At 42.3% G+C, this 22,927-nt stretch overlaps 1 protein-coding gene across 2 annotated transcripts in view; it reads left to right on the top strand.

Annotated features, from left to right (window-relative positions):
• Positions 1 to 22,927, top strand: part of CILK1 (ciliogenesis associated kinase 1) — a 69,626-nt gene that overhangs the window by 19,401 nt on the left and 27,298 nt on the right. The window contains exons 2-6 of one of the 2 annotated variants that reach the window (XM_071218373.1): positions 4,946 to 5,008; positions 5,315 to 5,369; positions 10,723 to 10,844; positions 12,049 to 12,128; positions 22,488 to 22,620. In XM_071218373.1, coding sequence (XP_071074474.1) covers positions 4,965 to 5,008; positions 5,315 to 5,369; positions 10,723 to 10,844; positions 12,049 to 12,128; positions 22,488 to 22,620 — 434 coding nt within the window. In that variant the 5' untranslated portion in view covers positions 4,946 to 4,964. The remainder of the gene's footprint in view (positions 1 to 4,945; positions 5,009 to 5,314; positions 5,370 to 10,722; positions 10,845 to 12,048; positions 12,129 to 22,487; positions 22,621 to 22,927) is intronic. The other variant, NM_001428252.1, reaches the window with a different exon arrangement.

Below are 22,927 nucleotides of genomic sequence, written 5' to 3'. Positions count from 1 at the left end.
GTGCCTGCCCATTGTGTCAGCTCTCTATCTTGCTCATCTTTAGGAGGCACCGGGAATCTCTGTTCCCTGTTTTGTTGTGTTCCTCACTATGTTTTTCTTCTTGTGTCTCATGTTGCATCATCTTGTTTTGTCAGCTTGCTGTACCTGCCTGTCACGCCAGCTTGCTGTCTTCTTTAGGAGGCACTGGGAACTGAACCATGGACCTCCCATGTGGTAGGCGGGAGCTCAATCTCTTGAGCCACATCCATTTCCCCGGGGCCATTTTAGAATCTCTCTGCAACACTCATCTTTATCCACTTGTCTTTTCAGCATCTCCATTTGGTGCCCTGAAGATTCTTCAAATTCATCATGTCCAAAACTGAACTCATACTGAGCACACTCCCCCTCTTTTGCTCCAGACCTGTTTCTCCCTCATAATTCCCTATCTCAATAAAGGGCATACCATTCCCTAAAAACCTGATTTCCCTTCCCCTCAGGCTCACCTTCAGTCATTTAGTCATATAGATTCGAATCATTAAATATTTATATGATCTACCTACTTCTTTATATTCACACTGCTACTCCACATTCAACCCATCATCATTTGCTACCTTGACCACTATAATAATTTCCTTTATAGGGGTCCTGGCTTCCATTCTTGCCCCTATTCTTTTTAATCTGAAGAGATTATTTTAAACACACATACATCTAATTGCCTGAAACATTTGTGCCAAATGTTCTTCATGTCCCTCTTTTTTTTTTTTTAAAGATTTATTCATTTATTTATTCCGCCCCCCCACCCCACCCCGGTTGTCTGTTCTCTGTGTCTATTTGCTGCGGCTTGTTTCTTTGTCTGCTTCTGTTGTTGTCAGCGGCACGGGAAGTGTGGGCGGCGCCATTCCTGGGCAGGCTGCACTTTCTTTCGCGCTGGGCGGCTCTCCTTACGGGGCACACTCCTTGCGCGTGGGGCTCTCCTACACGGGGCGGCACTCCTTGCGCGCATCAGCACTGCGCATGGGCCAGCTCCACACGGGCCAAGGAGGCCCTGGGTTTGAACCGCGGACCTCCCATGTGGTAGACGGACGCCCTAACCACTGGGCCAAGTCCGTTTCCCCTTCATGTCCCTCTTGTCCCGTGGTCACCCTGACTTCAGTGCAGCTGTGGTGTACAGTTCTATGCTTGCTGCCAGCATTCTACCTCAAGTACATGTGGGAAACTTGCAACCAAGGAGCATTCTACCCACATGGGACAGGCCCCATTTGCCTACCTTGGTATCAACTCAGTAAAGTGCCCTTTGTTGGTTTTCCTAACTCTCCATTTCCACTCTTCCTGCTCCTTGCACTGCCTTCCAGGAATTCCTTCCAAATAAACTACTGGCACCCAAGTTTGTGCCTCAGTCTTTGCTTTTTGGAAAATGCAAACTAAGGCAGCTTTCAGTGTCTTCCTGTCACTTTTAGGATCAAGCCCCAAAGCTTTAATGTGATCTACAAGTTGCTGCATTGCTTGGCCCCAGCCTATTTTCTTTAGCCTTATCTCCTTCCTATCATTTCCCCCTTGCCTACTCTACTCTGACCACACTGGCTTGCAGCTTCTTAAACTCACCACTTACCTTCCCCCGCAGAGCCTTCACATGGGTGTTTTGACCCCTGTGCTTCCCACCTGGGTAAATTCTACTCATCCTTCATGTCTCCATTGAATTGTCACTTCCTTGAAGAAGATTTCCCTGACACCCCGGGCTAGATTAGGTCCTTCTGAGGTCTATTCTTGTAGCACTTAGCTACAAGACCTTTCCTTCATAGCACTTAGCACAGAAAATTACTTAATCTCTGCCTTCCTACAAAGATATCAGTTCCACAAAAGAGTCTTTCTCATCATTGTATGTGCCTAGCAAATGGCCTACCACATGGGGGGACTAAATCATTTGGGGGGCATGAGTAAATGAATTGGCCACTCAGCCTGGACACAAGGTGAGGTCATGGACAGGGTGAGGGATTGAAGCTGGTCTGCAGTAAGCCAGCAGTGAGACCTTGGGAAAGTCATGTAACGTCTCTGTATCTCAGTTTCCTCACCTGTCCCATCAATTTCCCAGGACAGCTGTCTCAAATGAGATAATGTAGTTGAACTGTGCTGGAAAAAAAAAACCTCAGAACGGGGTGGGCCAGTAGGGCTCTCTTTCTTTCTCTTCAGGCTCTAGACCAGGGGTTAGAATACTTTCTGTAAAGGACCAGAGTGTAAATATTTTAGCCTTTGCAGGCCACTTGGTCTCATTTGCAGCAATTCAACCCTGCTGTTGTAGTGCATAAGCAGCCACAGACAATATATAAACGAATGAGCATCACTGAGTTCCAAAAAACTTCACTTATGGAAACCAAAATTTTCATATAATTTCTGTGTGTCACAAAATATTATTCTTTTGAAATTTTCCCCTGTCTGTTAAAAAATGTAAAAACCATTCGTATCTCATAGGCTATACAAAAACAAATGGCTGGGTAGATTTGGCCCTTAAATCATAGTTTGCATCCCCTTTCCCTGGAACGTTGAGAACTGTGCTGTCCAGTGTGGTAGCCAATAACCACGTGGCTATTTAAATTGAAATTTAACTTAAAAATTCAGTTCCTCAATTTCATCAGTCACATTCCAAGTGATCAGTAGCCACATGTGGTTAGTAGCTACCATACCGGACAGCACAGAACATTTCCATCATCACAGAAAGTTCCATTGGACATTTGGTCTAGATAGAATAAGCCTGTGGAATTTTCTCCCTTACCAGCTCTTCTTACTTTGATCCAGGGTTTTTGGACTCCAGGCCTGATATTTTAATTATTCGACAGCATAACCACAGAAAGCATGAAGTTCAATAAAGGCAGGGGTGGAGAGAGAAGGTTTCAGCAGAACTCTCAGATTTTCTCTCCCTATCAGAAAATGTGACTCACCCTTCTCATTTTTCTCTGCACTGCTTAGGATCTTGACCTGGACATAAGCTTCCTGGTTTTGTCCCTGCCTTTGATATCAGCCTTAGGGCCCTGGAAAACCTGCGTGGGACTCACACTCACGCTCCTGACACAGCAGTCCCCGTCCCTTCCCTGCTGTCCTCGTCAGCCGCCGTGCACTGACCACCTGGCCTTCAGAGTCACTGGGAGTAACTCCAAACCTTGTATCAGGGAGGGCAGAACAAATAAAGAAGAAAATGATTGTCATCCAGAACACCATCTGCCCACCCTCGAGGGCTCTTCCTGCAGGAATGGGTTGGGTGGGAAGGGAGCCATGTACTTGGTGCCAACCACCACTGGGTTTGACGTGCAGGACCAGGGGCAGTTTTCTCATCTATTACGTGGGATAGAAACAGTGCCTGTCACACAGGGCCATGGGACAGATGAACAGATGCAATGTGGAGGCAGAAAGCTTAGTCCAGCACCTGGCATACACCTGGTACAAGTAAATCTTGACTAATTACTTTTTAAAAATTTATTTATTTCTCCCCACCCCCTTGCTGTTTGCACTTGCTGTGTCTGTTTACCTTCCTTGTCTCTTTAGGAGGCACTGGGAGCCATACCTGGAAACCTCTGATGTCAGAGGGAGGTGCCTAATCACTTGAGCCACCTCTGCTCCCTGCTTTGTTGTGTCTTTCATGTTGTGTTAGCTTGCCACTTCTGCCTGTCGCCTCAGCAGCGCCCTGTCTACTTTAGGAGGCACTAGAAACCTCTGCTCCCTGCTTTGTTGTGTCTCATTATGTTTTTTCTTCCTGTGTCTCTTGTAACAGCTTACCGTGCCTGCCCATTGCTCAAGCTTGCTGTCTTCTTTAGGAGGCACTGGGATCCAAACCAGCAACCTCCCACATGGTAGGCAGGAGCCCAGTCATCTGAGCCACATCCGCTTCCCTAAATCTTTACTATTAATATTAAGTACATTTTCTCAAACCCAACCATAATTCTAGTAGATTCATTTAATTTTGTATACAAGCAATTCTTACTGATACTGAATTTAAGAATATTTGCTGGTAGTTGCACTTCCACAGAGGTACCATTAGAACAATGCCTGTAAAACAGGCATCAGAGCCTCAGGGTTTGATCATCTGATTTCACGTTTTCCATCCTATAGGTACAAAGTGTGGATGCGTTGCGTCAACCTTTTGCCTCTTCCATAGCCTCCCCCAGCATCCGTGCAGTGCGCACGCTTACTCAATTCACGTTGGTTCATTTGATCTCAAACATAGAGAGGGTGAGGGTCATGCTTTTGGTTATGCAAAAGCAGAATGAAATGAGTTCATTTTGAGTCATGCAGCCTGAAGACTTGTCAGGAGGGAATCTGGCTTTTGCCAAAAGGTCATATTTTTCTCCTCATTTGTCTTTGTATTTTTGAATAAGTTGGGAAAGGTGGTTCCTAAAACTAGAACATCTTTTTCCTAAAAATGTGACTCTTGTAATCAAGAAAGAGACACCTTGTAAATGAATGCTCCAAATGCACAAATGTTTTTATGTAAAGACATGAAAACAATCTCCATTAATTCTATCATTGAATGAACTCATCCACCCACATCCCTTCCCCCAACCTACCACACCACTCTGCCCTGGGTTAGCTGGGGAGAAATGTTCTGTTAAAGGTTTTCATGTTTATTGGGCTGTACTCTAAGATCTAACTTAATTCTTTTGGATTTTATTTAGTATTATCCTTCTTGCATAATATATTCCCATATAAATTTTATATATGTACTAACTCTTGAGTGTTTGGTTATTACCCTGCTCATGTCAGCCTAGGCTAAAGTTTGGTGAAAAGATTTCTGATGCCAACATTTCTGTTTACTTGCAATGTGAATTGAAAAAAAAAAACTCAATCCCACCCCTCTCTCTGATCACTGTCCCCCCGGTGCCTCCTCCAGTGCCTTCTAAACATGGCATGAGAACACTGACCTAATTTGAAGAATAATAAATTCTTTATTGCCGTTATAGTGTGATTTTGCATCTCACAGGGCAATAAACGCACAATAAATGGGGCACTACGGATCACCTGCACCAGTCTCTTCATTCTGCAGGTGAGGAAACTGAAGGCTAGAGAGGTCAGGTGGCCCCTGCAGGCTCGGGCAGTCACTCATGGCAGAGGAGGGACAGCAGCCCGGGCCTCTGCTCCACGCCACACCATCTCTGCTTGCAAATGTGCTTTTGGATTGACTGCACTGACAGGTTTTTAAATCAACGTTGTCTTGGACAGTATAATATTTCATAGAAATCAAAACCAACTTTAAGCACTATTCATGAGGTTCACAGATCTTTTTTTTTTTTTTAATAAAGTTTAACCTGTTACTGGAAATAAGCACATTTGTTTCTTTCTTATCTTTTAGAATGAAAAGGAAGTTTTATTCCTGGGAGGAATGCATGAACCTTCGGGAGGTTAAGGTATTTATTTCCTACACTAGAGAATAATTTATATATGGTTGTTAAAATAGCTTTAAACATACTTAGATTTTATTAATTTATTTTTAATAATCTAATTTATCAATGCCATAAAGGGACAGATGATAACATTATATAGTTAATAGGTGAAAGTACATTTCTAGACTTTGTATTAGTGAATGTGCTTTTATTAGGAAGCTTACATATGTTTAATAGATCTTTTATGCCATTATATTTCAATATGAATAAGAGGAATGTGTGAATTTAGTGAATGATTATTAAGTCTAAAGGCAGTCATCCTAATTATTTATATAAGTGAAAACCTATTTGCTGGGTTGTTTTTCTAAACATAATAGTAATATTTATTTCAGTGTCTTGCTTAATAATTTACACTCTTTTCTCTGTGATTGAATTCCTTCATCAAGATAAAGCTGCATCAAGCATTGCCCCCACATATCTTCACTACTGTACATACCCAACAAGAGAGGAACCAGATTTTCATAACATTTTTATTCATAAAAGTTAAAATAATAATAATAACTAAGTATAATTTGTTTGCTATACAGATCTTCCATGAGAATAATGTAATTCTTTTTTTTTTGGAGGGTATAATATTTAGTTTAATTGGGTTTCAAAGTTAGTTTTCCCTATCATCAAATTGATTGCAATTATTCATCTGTAGAAACCATTTTCAGCTCATGGGCCATGCAAAAAAGCGGGTGATTTCAATTTCGCCCATGGGTCATAGTTTGCCGACTCCTGGCGAGAGAATGAAAACTCTGAGAGATCCAAAAATATCAAAAAGATGCAGTACACCAAGATAAAATTCAGGATGATCTGAAGGCGTTTTCTCAGACATCAAGTTCTGAAATGTATCCTTGGCTTGGATGTTAAAGCATTACTTTTCTGTACTCTGTGCATGAGTTCTAATGGGAGGGGCAACTGCTCCTACCTATAGCTTGAAAAATTACAGGCACAGAGGTTTTTAAACAGCAAGATAGTCGAAGGAACTGCTCCTTTCACTAAGGACCACCAGAAATCTACTCTTTCCTCCACCTGCACAGATGCCACATCTGCTGACAAGTGGGACCTCCCCTCCATTTCCCCCAGCCCCGCCTGCCCTTGCTGATCCTCGTAGGAGCTCACCAGCCCTGGGCCATGGCCAAGCCCTAAATATGGAGGGAAGGGAAAGAAGAGGGGAGAAAGGAGGCACCTTACCAGGGTGCCTCATCCCCTCCTCCTTGCTAAAGTCCCTCTTTTCTGCCTGCTGAGTCAAAAAGGGAAGGCAAAGGAAGGCCACCAAGGGCCTCATGTCACAGTTGTTTTCCATATGCTGTCAGCAGCAAAAGGAAACGAAAGGACATGCTGGTCTTTGGTCCTTGTGACACCACCTTCCCCAGCACTGCTTTGCCCACGTGTCCTCGTGGCTATCCCTGGAGATGCTGCCCCAGCCACCTGCGGACTTTAGGGAGCTCCTGTGTCTGATGGCCAGCTTCAGGGAGGACAGGCCCTGCTCCCCGAAGATGAGGGAATGGGACCTGCTGGCATTTTTCTTTGAAGCAGCGCCATATATAGCACTTAGGTTCTTGGTGCTATGGATACCATCCTCGGGGGTGGGGTGGGCCGCCTGCATCCTGTCTACTCTGTTCCTTTCTGTCTTTAGATCCTGGCTCCATCAACCTCCTGCTCCCCCCACCTTACCACCCCCCATACATCTTTTTTTAAAGATTTATTTATTCACCTATTCCTCCACCCCCTCGTTGATCTGCACTTGCTGTCTGCCCTCCGTGTCCATTCTCTGCGTGTTCTGTGTCTGCTCGTTCCCTCCCCAGGTGAACCAATCCTGGGACCCTCCGGAGTGGGAGAGAGGCGCTCAGTCTGTTGTGCCACCTCAACTCCCTGGTCTGCTGCGTCTCTTATTGTCTATCCTCTGCATCTTCCCTTGTTGTATCATCTTGCTGTACCAGCTCTCTGCTCGAGCCAGCTTGCGGTGTGGGCCAGCACTCTGCTCAGGCCAGCTCTCCACGTGGGTGAGCCTGCCTTCACTAGGAGGCCCTGGGAATCAAACCCTGGACCTCCCATATGGTACACGGGACCCAATCACTTGAGCCACAACTGCTTCCCCCATATATCTTTAAACTCTTCCTCTGCACTTGAGTCTATAAATGTACTCACCATTTTCTCTCACTCAGAAGAGCCTCAGCCCCCCCCTTCCCTTAAGCTTCCACCCCATTCTTTTCCTTACCTTTCCTACCAAACTTCCCAACCTAATCGAATCAGACACTTCCCTTTGCAACTCAGCCAAAGTCGCTCTCCTAGAAATCAGTTGTCAAGTCCAGGACCATTTTTTCAGGCATTTTCCTTTTCTGCAGTTTGGGGTGCTGTTGACCACTTCTTACTCTCCTCTCCCAGGCCTGTGTGACTCTGCTTTTGATCAGCTGTCCTCCTTTTTTTGTTTTTCACCAATTCTTTTAGGTTCATCCCTAAATATTGGACTTCTGCCTTATAATTTTATCATTGTTTCTGCTGTGACCTCCTCCTGGGTGATTTCATTCAGCAGTCTCACCTAATCTTTTATCTTTCTTTTACTTCCACCTGTTTTTAAATAAAGTTTTATTGGAACACAGCATGTCCTTGTTGTCTATGGCTGATTTCTTGCTGCAGTGGCAGAGTTTAGTCATTGCAGCAGAGACCCATGTGACCTGGAAAGCCTAAAATATTTATATCTGGCCCTTTACAAAAAAATATTTGCCTGCCCCTGCTTTAGAGCCATATATCCAACTGCTTCCTGAACATCAGTAAGCAATTGGAGATACATCTCCCCCTATGCTCACATTTTCTCTCCCTTTCTGTTAATGCCATTATCATGTGCCCAATCACCCAGCCTCAAAAACCACAAGCTTATTTGAGGTGGCCTCCCTGTGACCCCACTCCTCACACATCTCATCCTTCCTGTGAGCTGCTGTCTAACACTCGCCTTTGCACACACTCTCTTCCATTTATTGGGAGCCTCCTATGAGCCGGGCTGCCCCTAGATGCTGTACATACACTGTCTTTCTTCACCCCCATAATTACCTTGTCAGGGAGGTGTTAGTGTCCTGAGTTTGCTAATGAGAACTGTGAGGCCCAGAGATGCAGAACCTTCCTCAAGGTAAACACAGCCCTAAGCAGCACAGCTTAGTTCCCTTTTATATTTAACTTGCTCACAAGCCTGCCTTTGAAGTAGAGCTGAGGGCCACTCTTGGACTGTGACCAGTAATGGTAATTAGTGCTCAAAACACACTACAGGCCAAAAGCAGAAGGTACCTCTTTGCCTAGAATTTTCTTTTTGAAATGCTTGAAGACTTCATTTTCCTCTGAGTGAATTTGCCACGGGTCTCCTCATCCACAATGCTTCAGCCGGTACGTGTCATGTAATTTTAGCAAACAGGCAGGAAAGGTGGCTGCAGGCAGTGAGGGTTCCAGCGAATACCTGAAAGTTAACCAGTGTTTGAGTTTGTTACACACGGAGAACTGGGAATCCAACTCAGCTAAAAGAAGGAGTCAGCCTGTTTGGGTCATTCTGGAAGGATCTGGCTTGTTGGACGAAACAGCTGAGGATTCCCTGCCAGAGGAGCGTCTTGGCAGGAACTTATATTTCAGGAGGGAGGCTTCAGAGGAGTCTTATTTTGTGCTCCTTCACTGACCATATTCCTTCTCTCTTTGCAGCTGTTTGAAGTAACTTGCTCGTATTACATATTCCCCAGCCCTGATCCCTCAGTACCTTATTACTGAGTGCCCTTCCAGATTTGGATATTCATTTCAACATTTTCATCTACAAACCTTTTTTTTAATAAAGGGGGTATAATTTTTTAAGGAAATTGAAAAATAAGGAAGGTTTATACTTTATTATTACCAGACTCACTGCTCTGTGAGGAAAAGGCTTTTTAAATCAAAGGGCCACCTCACTGGCCAAAGTGACCTTTGGGACTTCCTTGAAGGAGACAGTCTATCAAATTCTAACCATCAAATAATTTATCTCGGGAGCAAATCAACAGTTGTTGATGTTGTACATGAACTAGATGGCTGCTCACCAGTACAAAACTGTGTTGGTTTGACATCCACAGAACTAACGACACAAATAGAAAATAATGCACACAAAGCTGCATTCACACTTATGTTCCAAGAAGGTGGACACTGCACATGTGTAAGAAATGAGAGACTGGTTATCAGAGGATCACATACCATTTTCTGAGCCACACTCTTGTTCCTCATTCCCTGCTTGACTTTTTTGCCTTTGCTTTCTTGGAAGTAGAGGGATTTCTCTCGTCTCACTTTGGGTCTTCCAGTGAGATTTCTCCTTCTTGAATACTTCCTTTGTAATTAAAGCTTATTATGAGAAGGAGGATAGTAGCACTTGTCATGGACACACATGACTCATGAAATTCGGGAGAGTCAGGATCAGCCTCAGTCAGTTTGAATGATTTCCTGTTACAAAGTGCCTGCAGGCTGTTAGCTGGTGATTCCAGCCCCAAACAGCTGCCTTCTCCAGTGCTAGAAAAATCAAAGCCTCTTCTTCCATTGTTGGTTCCCCTCTGGCCACTTCTACAATGAATTCTGTCCTCAGGAGGAGGTGGTAAGGCCTAAAATAACCCACTGGTGCATTGCCTGGGCCTGGGCCTGGGACAGCCAGGAAATACAATTAATTATCAAACACGTATCTTCTTGTCATGTAATCAGAATTTTTCTACATCATGTTTCTGTTGTTAAGTAAAACAAAATGGCTGCCGGCATTGGACATTGCCAGGGAAGGACCCCTTTCTGAGAGAGGATTTCCCTGAAGACAAAAACAGTTGACCTGCGGAACATTCTGAGAAAAAGTCACACTGGAACACACCCTACAGAACTGCAGATAAGCAGCACCTGGTGATAAGCCCTTGTAGGCTCAGGAGAGAGAGCTCAGGGAATGGACATACCATATACTAATCTATGTATACCTGCTCTCCACTTTGTAAAAAGGAAACTTAATGTCAGCCAATCAGAACGTTTCCTTACTTGCTTTGCCCTATATATACATGCTTCCCCTTTCCATCTCTCGCCAGATCTCCTTTCCATGTGTGGTTTGGATGCTGCCTGATTCATGAATTATAAACTGCTTAAATAAGCTTCCCTAAATGATATCTTGTCTAATATTTTATTTTAACACTATCAATTTTCAGATAATTTTTAGTAAGTTTTTAATTTGAATTGTGATGTAAGTAAATAACATTTCTGCAGTTATAAAATTAGGAGTTTCTTCCAAAGAGTACCTGGGATTACTTTTCTTTTTCAACTACAGATTTTCTCTAATTATTTGTTTTGTTTTCTCATCTTTCAGTCTTTAAAGAAACTCAACCATGCCAATGTTGTGAAATTAAAAGAAGTTATCAGGGAAAATGATCACCTTTATTTTATCTTCGAGTACATGAAGGAAAACCTTTACCAGCTCATTAAAGAAAGGTACATATTGGTCATGATCTTAGGACTAAATATCACAAAGAGGATGTATTTTCTTTCTGCTTTTGCTGATTGCAATTTGTCTTTCTTTAACCATTTAACTGTCGTGCTGTAATACTTAGGCATTACCATTTAAAGTTGCCCATTAGGTGAAGGCCCCAACCCATATTGCTACTGTAGAGGTCTTAAGTGATCTTTATAGAAGCTAGTTTCAGTGCAGCCATTATCATGCTTTGATGAAATAGTCATCCAAGGAGATTCTCCGTTCGCACAAGGACGTATAGACAGTAAATACAAGCCAAGGGCATTCACAGCTTCATTTATTTTGAGATGCCATTGAAAATGTCCATGTTTATTTCAGGTCCTCTGCTGCTACTGCTGCTTCGAGGCCTGCCTGTTAGGGAGAAGAGACTGATAAGAAATGTGTCTGCTATGGCAGGGGTTCTTAACCTTTTTTGTTCCACGGACCCCTTTGCTAGTCAGGTGAAAACCATGGACCCTTACTAAGTCCACACTATACTGTGTATTATTTAATATAGATATCACACCCACACCAACACGTCCCCATAAGAATAATGTTTTTTTTTAAATTTCAATTCTAGCTCATGGACCCCTGGTTAAGACCCCTTGTGCTACGGTAATTTTGAACTTTAAAAGTGAACCTTGTAAAGCCACTTGGGCACATTTTCTTGATTCATAAACATCTCTCTGAGTGATTTGAGTGAACAAGTATTGTCTTCATTGTCAATAAAAGCAGTGATTCTATGTAGTTTGTCCAAACAAGAAAAATGTTACCATCCACTTTATCTTATAAGGCTTCATCCAGAAGACTTCAAATTTTCCCCATTACAATTTTTTAAAAAGTTTTAGTTTGTGTTATAGGGAAAAGAGATTTTCAGGTGCTTTTTATATGATATGTCAAAGGGAATTTTTTTTCTTTTGGCTTACTTTAAGGTGTATAAGCTTTTCTTCTTTGTAGTATAACTGAATAACTGAATGTCTTCAGTGGTTATAAGGTAGCTTTCCTGTATGGATTTATGGTGGTTTTTCTTTGGTCTTTACTAGTAAAGGATCTGGTCAAAGATTAGCATGCCTAGAAATGTTTTCTTAATTTCTTACTCTATATAAGCAAAAGAACATGAAAAAAGGGGATTCATCTTTATAATAAACCCAGGTTTATAACTTTTTTTTCTTCTGCCCCACAAAGAAATAAATTGTTTCCGGAGTCTGCTATAAGGAATATCATGTATCAGATATTGCAAGGACTGGCATTTATTCACAAACACGGTAGGTGATTTGAAATATTCTTTGAAATGCAGTGAAATGTCATCAGGTAGAAGATGTAGATAGCATCAACAAAACATCTTTTGTAATTGACTCCTAGAAAAGGTTGAATTTTTGAGAGACTGACAGTGGATTTTGAAATGTGTCATTTTCTAAAACCTGATTTATGAATTTCCCTCTTCTTCTATCATGTATGTATGTTTTTATTTTTTACACTTTACTATTAAGATTGTTAGTTATAGATCTAAGAATTATTCCTGAACCATTAACTGGTATATTAAAGAGAAACCTAAGATTAGCTTTCAGGGAAGTTCACCTAGAGAAGTGTGTTGTTTAACCCACTGACTAATACAGCTTCACTGTGGCTTCTCATTTTCTTCATATAATTATACTTCCATTTGTTTAAAAGTAGTTTGAAAGACTTATGCAACCCAAGAAAATAAAATAAATTAAAATTAGTTAAAAAAAAGTAAGGGAAAAAAAGAGGCAAAACATCAGATGTGGAAATAGCCAGGGGTGAGGCTAATACTCAAAATGCATGCCAGAAAATTTATTTAAGGACCGGAAGCTGGTCACAATTTGATTCTGTCAAGCCATGCAAAATGTGAAACGTGACACTTAACCACATACAGTTTCCCTGAGGGAAAAACAGACCGGTTGAAACATGACACCACATACAGTTTCCTGAAGGATACAACAGACCGGTTGGCCAAGAGAAACAACTACTCTTGATATTGAGACCACAGAGAAATTTCTCCCACCGCTCTTCATAGTAAACACAGTGACTGATTACTTAGGGCAGTGTCATGTCATGTTCCTCAATATAGGTCAATTTCATCATCCAGTCAGAGAAACAGCGCTCCTGGGGCCCAGTATGACTCACTCTAGTAATGGTCTGGTTAGTGCAGGGAGAAATTTATCAGAGTATTCAGAGGAATGCATAGTTACATACACTTCAGGACATCCTTTTTCACTGTGGTTTTTCTCAGCTGAGCATTTTGAAGGTATTGAGCAGCAATGAGTTTGAGAGTATAGTCTCCAGAAAGTACCTGGGGCACTGCTAGTCTTGGCTACTAACTAGATGCAGACCCAGCTGGGCCTGGATTGATACCTTTTTGTGAACACAGCCACCTGCATGGAAGTATCCATGGGTGGAGCCAGGGTTCCCCTCAGGAACGCATTTGAGGTGGCTTCAACATAAAGTCAGATGAGTGACATGTGGCTGATTTTGTACATCAGAAATCCATTCACCCCCAGTCTGAGGATGTCATTGCAAATATTGCACCAACACGTGCGTGTCATTACCTAGTAAGGGCTAGGTTGAAACCCTTTGTTAGTACAGTCAGTTCTGATTTGACACAAGTTGGCAATGACTAGAAAAGCTCTTGTTGTGCCGGAAAGCTTGGCACTGCAACAGATGCACCTCTGGGATCCTTACAGCTGCTTTTTAAACTCTAAGGAACCCCCACAGAGACTAAATGAAACACGGACAAACATGGGTGCTCAGTGCAAATCATTGTCATCCTCAGGCACTTGCTGAGTAATAGGACAAGACTAAGTCAAATTGTGAACCAATTCTAGTAAAAAGTTTCCAGTAAAAAGTATTTATGATCCTCATTGATACAATAGAATCAGCACTTTAGCTTTTTATTCACAAGAATTCACAGGGAGGGGCAGTATGAGTTTACCAAACACTAAAAACTGTTGGTGTAGTTTCTTAGGGACAAATAGGAGGAGAAGGGTCATTAAGAACTCAGGAAAAAGCAATGATGGAAAATCAAAGGAACTCTGAAAAGAGAAAGGTCAACTAATACATTTTCAAATAGGCCCAACCATAGTATCCCAATTATTTGGGCTATTTGCTCAGTACTGAAAACTGAGCAGTGGACCTAAAAGAAATTAATATTCTTTAGCTCTCTCTTTTTTTGCTTTTCTTGAGACTCAGGTAGTTTTCCCGGAAAGAACTTGTAGCCTTTTATCCAGGCCTCTATCTCAAAAATATGCACATACTAGAGACCCTCCCTTCATGTGCATATATGTACTCACATGCATACATGTACATGTATACACAACCACATGCAAGTGTACATACCGACATATACGCACTCATGTTTGCACATACAGCCACGAGTGCACAGGCATGTACACACACATACATAAATATTTGTATCTAATAATTTAGGATTCATGTACTAGTGTGTCTGTGTGTCCACATGTCTTTGGAACACTGAACTGTCAGTATCCTTCACATCTTAAATATTCAGATTGTGTCTGGAAGTGGAGAGGAGACCCAGTTTATGGAGAAGATCAGCCCATCTCTGCTTTTATAACTCCCATTTTCATGGCACCACTACTGTTACCAGAGGTTCTTATTGACACTTCCCTAGCAATTAAGTTTCTGGTTCTAGTTTGAGTGTAAAAACATTTCATTTTATTTATACCTTTGCCAACTTCTTGGGTTGAAAGGACAAATGGTATCTATTCATTTCAAAGAGGAGGAAACGAAGATTCAGAGAGGTTTAAAGGCCTGTTAAAGGTCCTACTGCAATAAAGTGGTAGACTGAAGATTAGCTCAGATATTCTGTGCCCAGTTTGCCACACTTACTAGAAAAACCTGTCTGATCTCAATAAGCGCAGGAGAGTAAGAGGTGAAGACAATGGGAATAATGATTGCAGATGGGATGAATACTTATTTTACAGGTCGTATCACATTTTCGTTGAATAGAATAATTTTTGGAAACTGTTTTTCATGGTTTTCTTGTGGTATCAACTTGACTTTGGTTAAATAAACATGTAATTCCATATTATTTCTTCCTTTCACTAGTGGAAAAAAAAAAGCTAAAGCATTTCACAGAGTTGTCTTGTGAGTTTCAGGCTCTTCCTTGGTAGCTTGTTCTCACTGTGAGAAGGTGCGTTCTGCCCCTTGGGAGTGGACTCCTTTGAGAGGACAGGATAGCACTACAGGTAGTTGCCATGGCCATAGTTCATGGCACTGAATACTTTCCCCCCACAGGGAATGAAAACACAGCTCCACTTGGCACCAGCTGGGCAGTGCCAAAGCATATGTACATTGCAGGAATTAAATAATCAATGCATACTGCACGCTGCATTCTTGATCTGCCCTTTCAGATATCCAGGTAACATATCCATGCAAATAATCAGAAATGTATCAGATAGCTTGGAGGACAGTGTTTTGCCCCACAAGGTGGTTCTCTGTTTTTTTCTGTTTCACCACTGACTTGCTGTCCATGACCTTGAGATGGACTTTTGCTTTTCTGTGCATTGTTGCCTTCATTTATAACTCAGAGATTGTACCTGTGGCCTTACTGATAAGAAAATATGTGTTTAAATTCAATAACATCTGTGAAATTACAATTTCCAGAACAGGAAGGTGTGCTCCATAAATACATAGTGTTTACATTTTCTCTGGTTATTTCCATATATTTACAGCAGGTTTAACATTTATATAAAATATGACAAAGGGGAGAAAGATTTCTTTGTGGCTTGATATTTTCCTTGCCCAGGGGTTATTAATGAAAAAGTAAGCACAACAGATTTTCTGCCAGGATGAAAGAGAGAATTCCTCTGTTATTCAACTGGCATGCTGTACCCTGAACTTGAATAGAAGGTCTGTCCCTATCCTCTGGAAGCCAAACAGTTTCGAGCAGAAAGGTTCTTATCTCACAGCACTTTGTTGTTGCCTGATCTCTGAATGACCCAGCCATTAGGGTTTCTTTTGTGAATCAAAAGCCCAAAGGAAGAAATGGGCTCTTTGTTGTGGGCTGCAGTGCTCACATCAGCAGAACAGGCTTCTAGAAATCAGATCAGAGTTCCAGCGCCACCTCCTTCCTTATGGGCGAGGCAGGTTCCTAGCCTCAGGAACCTTAATTCTTACCTGCCAAAAATGGCGCCATCTGCCTGCCCTCTTCAAGAGGGCTGTTTGGAGGGTTAAGTGAGAAGATTCATACAACTAATCATAACCAGCTCTTGTAAGGTACCTTTGTGTCCAGCACTGCTTTGAAAACTTTATAAGTTAACACAAGGATTTAGTCCTGCAAAACAGATGAGGAAACCCAGGCACAGAGAAGAGCAGAATTGGAGTTTGAAATCAGGCAGCCTGGCTGGTCTGCACATGTACCCGCTGTGCTGCATTGCCTCTTATGTATAAATAGTAATGCTTTGCTAAAATAGAAATGAGGGATAACTGTACATTACCTTTTTTTAAAAAAGATTTGCTTGTGCTCACTGCCTGCTCTCTATGTCTGTTCATTGTATACCATCTCTGTCTGCTTGTCTTCTTTTTAGGAGGCACTGGGTACTGAACTTGGGACCTCCCATGTGGGAGGGAGGCACCCAATCGCTTGAGCCACTTCCGCCTCCCTGCTTGTTGTGTCTCTCATTGGGTTTCCTCATTGTCTCATCTTCTTGCATCATCTAATTGTGTCGACCCATTGTACAGGCTCACTATCTTACTTGTCTTCTTTAGGAGGCACCAGGAACTGAACCCAGGAGCTCCCATGTGGTAGGCAGGCACCCAACTGCGTGAGCCACATCTGCTTCCCTGTATATTACCTTTTAATTATCAAGGAATAGAACTCATGGGTTTAAGACTACTAATAGCTGATCGCTATTATTCAGTAATGAAAAGAGCAGAGTATAAAATAGCCCACAGAAACATTCACTAAGGCATCCTACTTTTAAAGGCTTATCATTGAAGTTATAATATAGATACATCATGTGTCAACTGACGTCTGGTTTTCATGAGTAATTTTTGAGAGTCTGTTTGCAATGCATTTTTTTCCTACCCATTTTCCTTTTTGGGGGGTCTGAAGTATGATCTATAGAAAAGGGAAGCTGCTTAAAGGGATACAGGGAATTAGAACGTTTATTCTCATTTCATCAATTACACGTACTTTGTATGGGCAGAATCTATGACAAGTTTGCAGTGAGAAGCAGGAAAGCTTGGCAATAGGAGGAAGTGGTTGGTGTTGACAGGGGCGTGACCCGGGGTGAAAGCAGGCACAAGGTCAGGAGTGCAAGAGTCTTGATTCTTGTATTTGAGCACAGATTATTGTGAGAGCAGGAACTGAACAAGGAGAAGACTTAAGTTTCTTGAAGTGGGTGTTATAGATGGTGGGAGCTGGGGCCTCCACACAGATGGGTTATTACGGGGAAAGTGCTGCGTAACTTTGGAAATAATGCTTTAGTCCAACTAGCAGTAAGAAACGGATGCTAAGAGGAGAAACAGCATCAATCTGGACTTGAGAGGACCAAAACCACAAATCAAGATTAAGTTATGTAAATTATATGTGCCGAGAAGAAACATGTAGAGCTTAACAATAAAATAGCTACAACACATTTCTTGGTAGGGTTGTGACTAATTCATTTCCCTCTCACCCCCCACCCCATGACTCAGTTTTCCCATCTGTTCAGTAGGAAAATGATATCTGCGATTTCTTTTTTCCACTGCTGTATTCTTAATTCTTTGAGTTTCTAGGAAGAAATCACGGTCTCACCGTTCATATCTTTTCAGGGGTGGTGGCAGTCTCCCTGGACAAAGTGACAAAAGGGTCACTCTAACTTTGTCTTTGCATATTCTTAAGCCGATTGCTAGATGGGGGCATCCCGGCAGGCCTTCTGTGGGCTGGAGGTTGCTCTGAAGAACAGAGCGTCCAAACACAACGACGCAGTTGTGCTGAGTGTTAGAACAGAGAGCGCCCACTCTGGTGGGCGTTGATCCTCTTTATTTAATTAGACCGGTAGCAAGCCATTCAGATTTGTCCACATCAGAAATGCTTCCCTTTCATTTAAAAGGCCATTCTGGACTAATACTGAATTACTGTTTGTATTTGTTGAGTTGAAAACCTCAAGTTTGGTTCTTACTGTATTTTGGTTTACTATTTATTTGGTTTAGGATACTTCAAGGAATTGGTATGTAGAAGGCCATTAACTATATATCGGTATCATGGTAGGGTAAAGAATGAAGCAATGTATATTTTTACACACATGCAAATATATATATATATATTTACATAAGTACATATATACGTATACATATAAACTATAAAAATAGCAAATGGCTATGTCTGTCACTGGTGTCAGCTACCTCTAACCGCTTTGATCTCATCAGTACCTTGGGTTATGGAATCTAGAAGCAGCCTGTTGGTGGGATGAAAGTACTTCCTCTCCTCTCTTGTGACCCTCTTGAATGTATCACTTCTACACCTCAGCCCCTTCTAAGTACGCTGGTTTCTAGGCTCTGTAATTTTATTCCCTTTGTCCTTCTTAGCCAGCCATTCCCTTGCAGATCCATCATTATCCCATTTGGATACTTAACCCATTTGAAACTTAACCTAGTACCAAGCCCTGGTATCTTTAGGAAAATGAACAGAAAGAGTGTTCTTTTAGTGAAGCACGTTTTTCCCCATGATATGCGATATTTAGTGCATTTTCACATACAACCACATCACAATCACCCTCACCTCCCTCCCTAGAGTAGAGACAGGCTTTGGAAAATAATCGATTAATAGATTGAGTCCTGCTGAATTCCCTGTGTGGAGGACTTCCAGCTTTGAGCCCTCATTGCCGCCCCTCCACCTCTGCTCCTTCAAGGTCATTGCTCTTCTCCGCTCTCAGTTGCTGTCTTGTGGGGCCTGGGGGCAGGATCCTCCTGCCCTCCCAACCCCGCTGGCTGTTCTCTGCTGCTCCTGCCTACTTGCCACCACTGTGCTCCTTTGAGTTACCTACAAACCTATCCCAAGGCCTCTGTTCAATCAACAAGAGTATATTGAGGCTACCATGCTCCTGCCTCTGTGCTAGGAATTCAGAAGAAACATAGACGTGGCCCCTACCCTTCAAGAGCTTCCATCTATTATAAGTAGCAAGAGCAAGGCAACACACCTGAAAATGACTGAGTTCTTCTTGAGCTCAGAGGGCAGGGCCTATAATGTCCTTGAGGGCAAGAGGCATGTCCTTTTGGGTTGCTTAGGAATCCCCACTGCCCGCCTCAGTGTATATTTGTTGGTAGAATGAATGAATAAAGAAAGCTACCCCATATGGCTTCCTGGAGGAGGGGAAATTCAAAACAGTTTCGAAGGATGGCAAAGGTTGAGATTCATGTAGCCAGAAAGGAACAAGGGTGCCACATTATAAATGGGAGAGAATAAAATGAACATAAAGGAAATGAGGACTTTTACCTGATTAGAACACAATTTAAACATACTGATAAGTGTTAGAAAATAGGTTTATTTCTTTAGGTACAATGAAAGAAGTTCAGGCTTGTTAAATAATTATTTTTTTAAAGAGGTACTGGGGGGAAACGGACTTGGCCCAGTGGTTAGGGCGTCCGTCTACCACATGGGAGGTCTGTGGTTCAAACCCCAGGCCTCCTTGACCCGTGTGGAGCTGGCCCATGCGCAGCGCTGATGTGCGCAAGGAGTGCCATGCCACGCAGGGGTGTCCCCCGCGTAGGGGAGCCCCACGCGCAAGGAGTGCGCCCCGTAAGGAGAGCTGCCCAGCACGAAAGAAAGTGCAGCCTGCCCAGGAATGGCGCCACCCACACTTCCCCTGCCGCTGATGACAACTGAAGCGGACAAAGAAACAAGACGCAGCAAATAGACACAGAGAACAGACAGCCGGGGGGCGGGGGGAGGAAGGGGAATTAAATAAAAATAAATCTTTAAAAAAAATAAAAATAAAGAGGTACTGGGAATTGAACCCAGGACCTTGTACATGGGAAGCAGACACTTAATCACTGAGCTGCATCTGCTGAGTACACTTTAAAGATCTCTATGTTGAATATCTTCTGCATGTACCCCCCGGGCTGTTCTGGAGCTGAGACAGGCTTCCCATTTGATGAGTTGTCTTTGCCTTCATGATGTAAACTGCAGATGTACTTTTGTATTTCTTCATTAGGCAAACTAGTACATATTTAATAGTTAAACATTTGTTGTAGCATACACCAGATTCTCAGATATGAATAGGTCACATTCCTAAATCCTGTATTTTCTAAATAACAATTACCATTGTGTTTCTGCTATGGTGTAGCCTCTCAGGAGCCATAAGACTATTGCCTTTTTTTTCTCTCTCTCTTTATTTTTTTGATGTTACATTCAAAAAATATGAGGTCCCCATATAAACCCCCCACCACCCCACTCCTTCCCCCACAACAACAACCTCCTGCATCGTCATGAGACATTCATTGCATTTGGTGAATACAGCTCTGAGCACCCCAGCACCTCATGGTCAATGGTCCACACCATAGCCCACACTCTCCTACAGTCTACCCAGTGGGCCATGGGAAGACATACAATGTCCGGTAACTGTCCCTGCAGCACTACCCAGGACAACTCCAACCCCCAAAAATGCCCCCACATCACATCTCTTCCTCCCACTCCCTACCCCCAGCAGCCACCATGGCCACTTTCTCCACACCAGTGCCACATTTTCTTTGATTACTAATCACAATAGTTCATGAATAGAATATCAGTAAGTCCACTCTAATCCATACTCTATTCCTCCATCCTGTAGACCTTAGAATGGTTGTGTCCACTCCACATCTATATCAAGAGGAGACTTAGATTCCACATGGGTGCTGGATGCAATTCTCCTGCTTTCAGTTGTAGGTACTCTTGGCTCCCTGGTGTGGTGGTTGACCTTCTTCAGCCCCATGTTAGCTGAGTGGGATAAGACCAATAAACCAGAGTATAGGGGTTGCAAGTCTGTTGAGGCTCAGGGCCTGCTATCACATGGTCAGTCCAGAGATTCAGGTCCTCTGGGTATACATGGAACACCAGCACCAACTACAGTTCCGGTAAAATTAACAGGAGAGACTTTTGGACAAAGATCCACAAGCTCCATCGCACAGAAGTACAAACTCCAGAATAGGGCCAACTGACAGGGCACTGAACTCCATCTGCCATGACCATAGAACCTTTGGGTCTCTGTAGCCCTCAGAAGAACCAATACCTGGGGCTGTATCTACTTTATCTGTGTCTGAGACTCTGCTCAGGTGTGCATAAGGACAACCCCTCTGATAATCTCCTGGCTCTTTTTGGAGACTCATAGCCATACAAACTCATTTGTCCTTTCCATTTTCCCCTTTTATTCAAGTCAAAAAGCATTTTTAACTCCCAGTATTATATGTAGATTGAGATATTCTGCTGGTCCGAGTAGACCCTTTTATTCAAGGTCATTTTCTAGTTACATCATCAGCTGGTACTTGGTAGTAATTCCTTGGTGCCAGGGAGGCTCATCCCTGGGAGTCATGTCCCACGCTGGGGGGAAGGCAACACATTTACATGCTCAGTTTGGCTTCGAAACTGGCCACATTTGAGCAACATAGAGGCTCTCAGGAGGTAACTCCTCTCTAGGCCTTGTTCTTATTTCAGGTGCACAGGCTCACAAGCATAGTCATTAGTATCAAGGGCTTTTTTGGACCTTCCTTCTTTTTTGGTCTTTGCCGTTGGACTTGGGGGATTGTTGCTGTTCCTTTAGGGACTGTGATAGAGTTCCTCTGGCTGGGAACTCAGCACTCCCTCAGTTGTTGTTTTTAATTGTACAACTATGAAAATATCCAAACATTTTTATGTACCCTAGATATATGCCCTGGAGACCATGTGTCCCCTGTCGATAACATCCCACCCCAGTCTTCCTCTTCTGCCATTGTTGAACTTCTCTGTGATCCAAAACTTCCTGAAAAAATGAAGCCCAATATATTGCCAGGTTCCATTAATAGTAAAATGGAGTATAGTGATGAGTTTAAAGGTTAGATATAGAATACATATGAATTTAGAAAAACTAAGGTAAAAATAAATTGGGGTATCAAAAAATTTTTAAATGCAAAAGTTTTGTTTTTGATGTTTTGCCTTCCATCACTGCAATAAGTGTTGCCGTGTTTGCAAATTGGCAAGGCAAGTTCTTCCATCTTTTCCTCAGTGTCTACGTCCTTTAGACTATTCCCTTTTGAAATGGTTTTAATCTCATATTCATTCTGGTTGACGTGGGCAGGCTAGCAATGTTATTTTTTTCCTTGAATGACAATTTATTTTTGCACAGTTATTCCAGGCCATAACTGAACTTTGGTATTTTAAGAAAAGTCTTCTCTTTTAGAAAAAAATAATGAAAATGATGAAGGTCAAACTCTTGAGAGATTTTGCTTTTTCAATTCATCAAAGGGAAATGAATGAAGTCTTTGAGAGGTCCAAAGGACACAACAGTATCAGCAGGATGAATGCACAGAACATTCTGTATCATGCCAGGCTACTTTTTAAATTATAGTTGCTGTGAAAAGAGCAATAAAGCTACAAAGAGTAATGCAGATGCAAAACTTGCTTTTGGATTCTTTCCCCAATGACTCTATAGGCTTCTTCCATCGGGACTTAAAACCTGAGAACCTCCTCTGCATGGGTCCAGAACTTGTGAAAATTGCAGACTTTGGATTGGCCCGAGAAATCCGATCTAGACCTCCATACACAGACTATGTATCTACCAGATGGTGAGTACTGTTCTCAGCAAAATCACCTAATTTTACTTTAAAAGTATACTATTTTACTGAGGAGAATATTAAAGTCATAAATGCTAATTTTTCACTAAGAGAATCAGTGCAGTTTGAAAAACTATTTGTAGGCATGTTGGCATTGTGCGAGGTTTAAAAGTTTGTGTTGTAAATGATTTCATAAGGAAATCTATTTTACTCTTCCATAATAAAAATAACTTTTTCTATGTATGTCCTCTTGAGAATAAGTCCTCCAAAGACTTGTGTAAAGAAGTTACATTTTCCATAGACATGGCTGAACAGCCGG

This window comes from Dasypus novemcinctus, chromosome 11 (genome assembly GCF_030445035.2).
Source record: "Dasypus novemcinctus isolate mDasNov1 chromosome 11, mDasNov1.1.hap2, whole genome shotgun sequence".
Taxonomy (NCBI): domain Eukaryota; kingdom Metazoa; phylum Chordata; class Mammalia; order Cingulata; family Dasypodidae; genus Dasypus; species Dasypus novemcinctus.
This window is presented reverse-complemented; position numbering and strand designations above follow the sequence as displayed.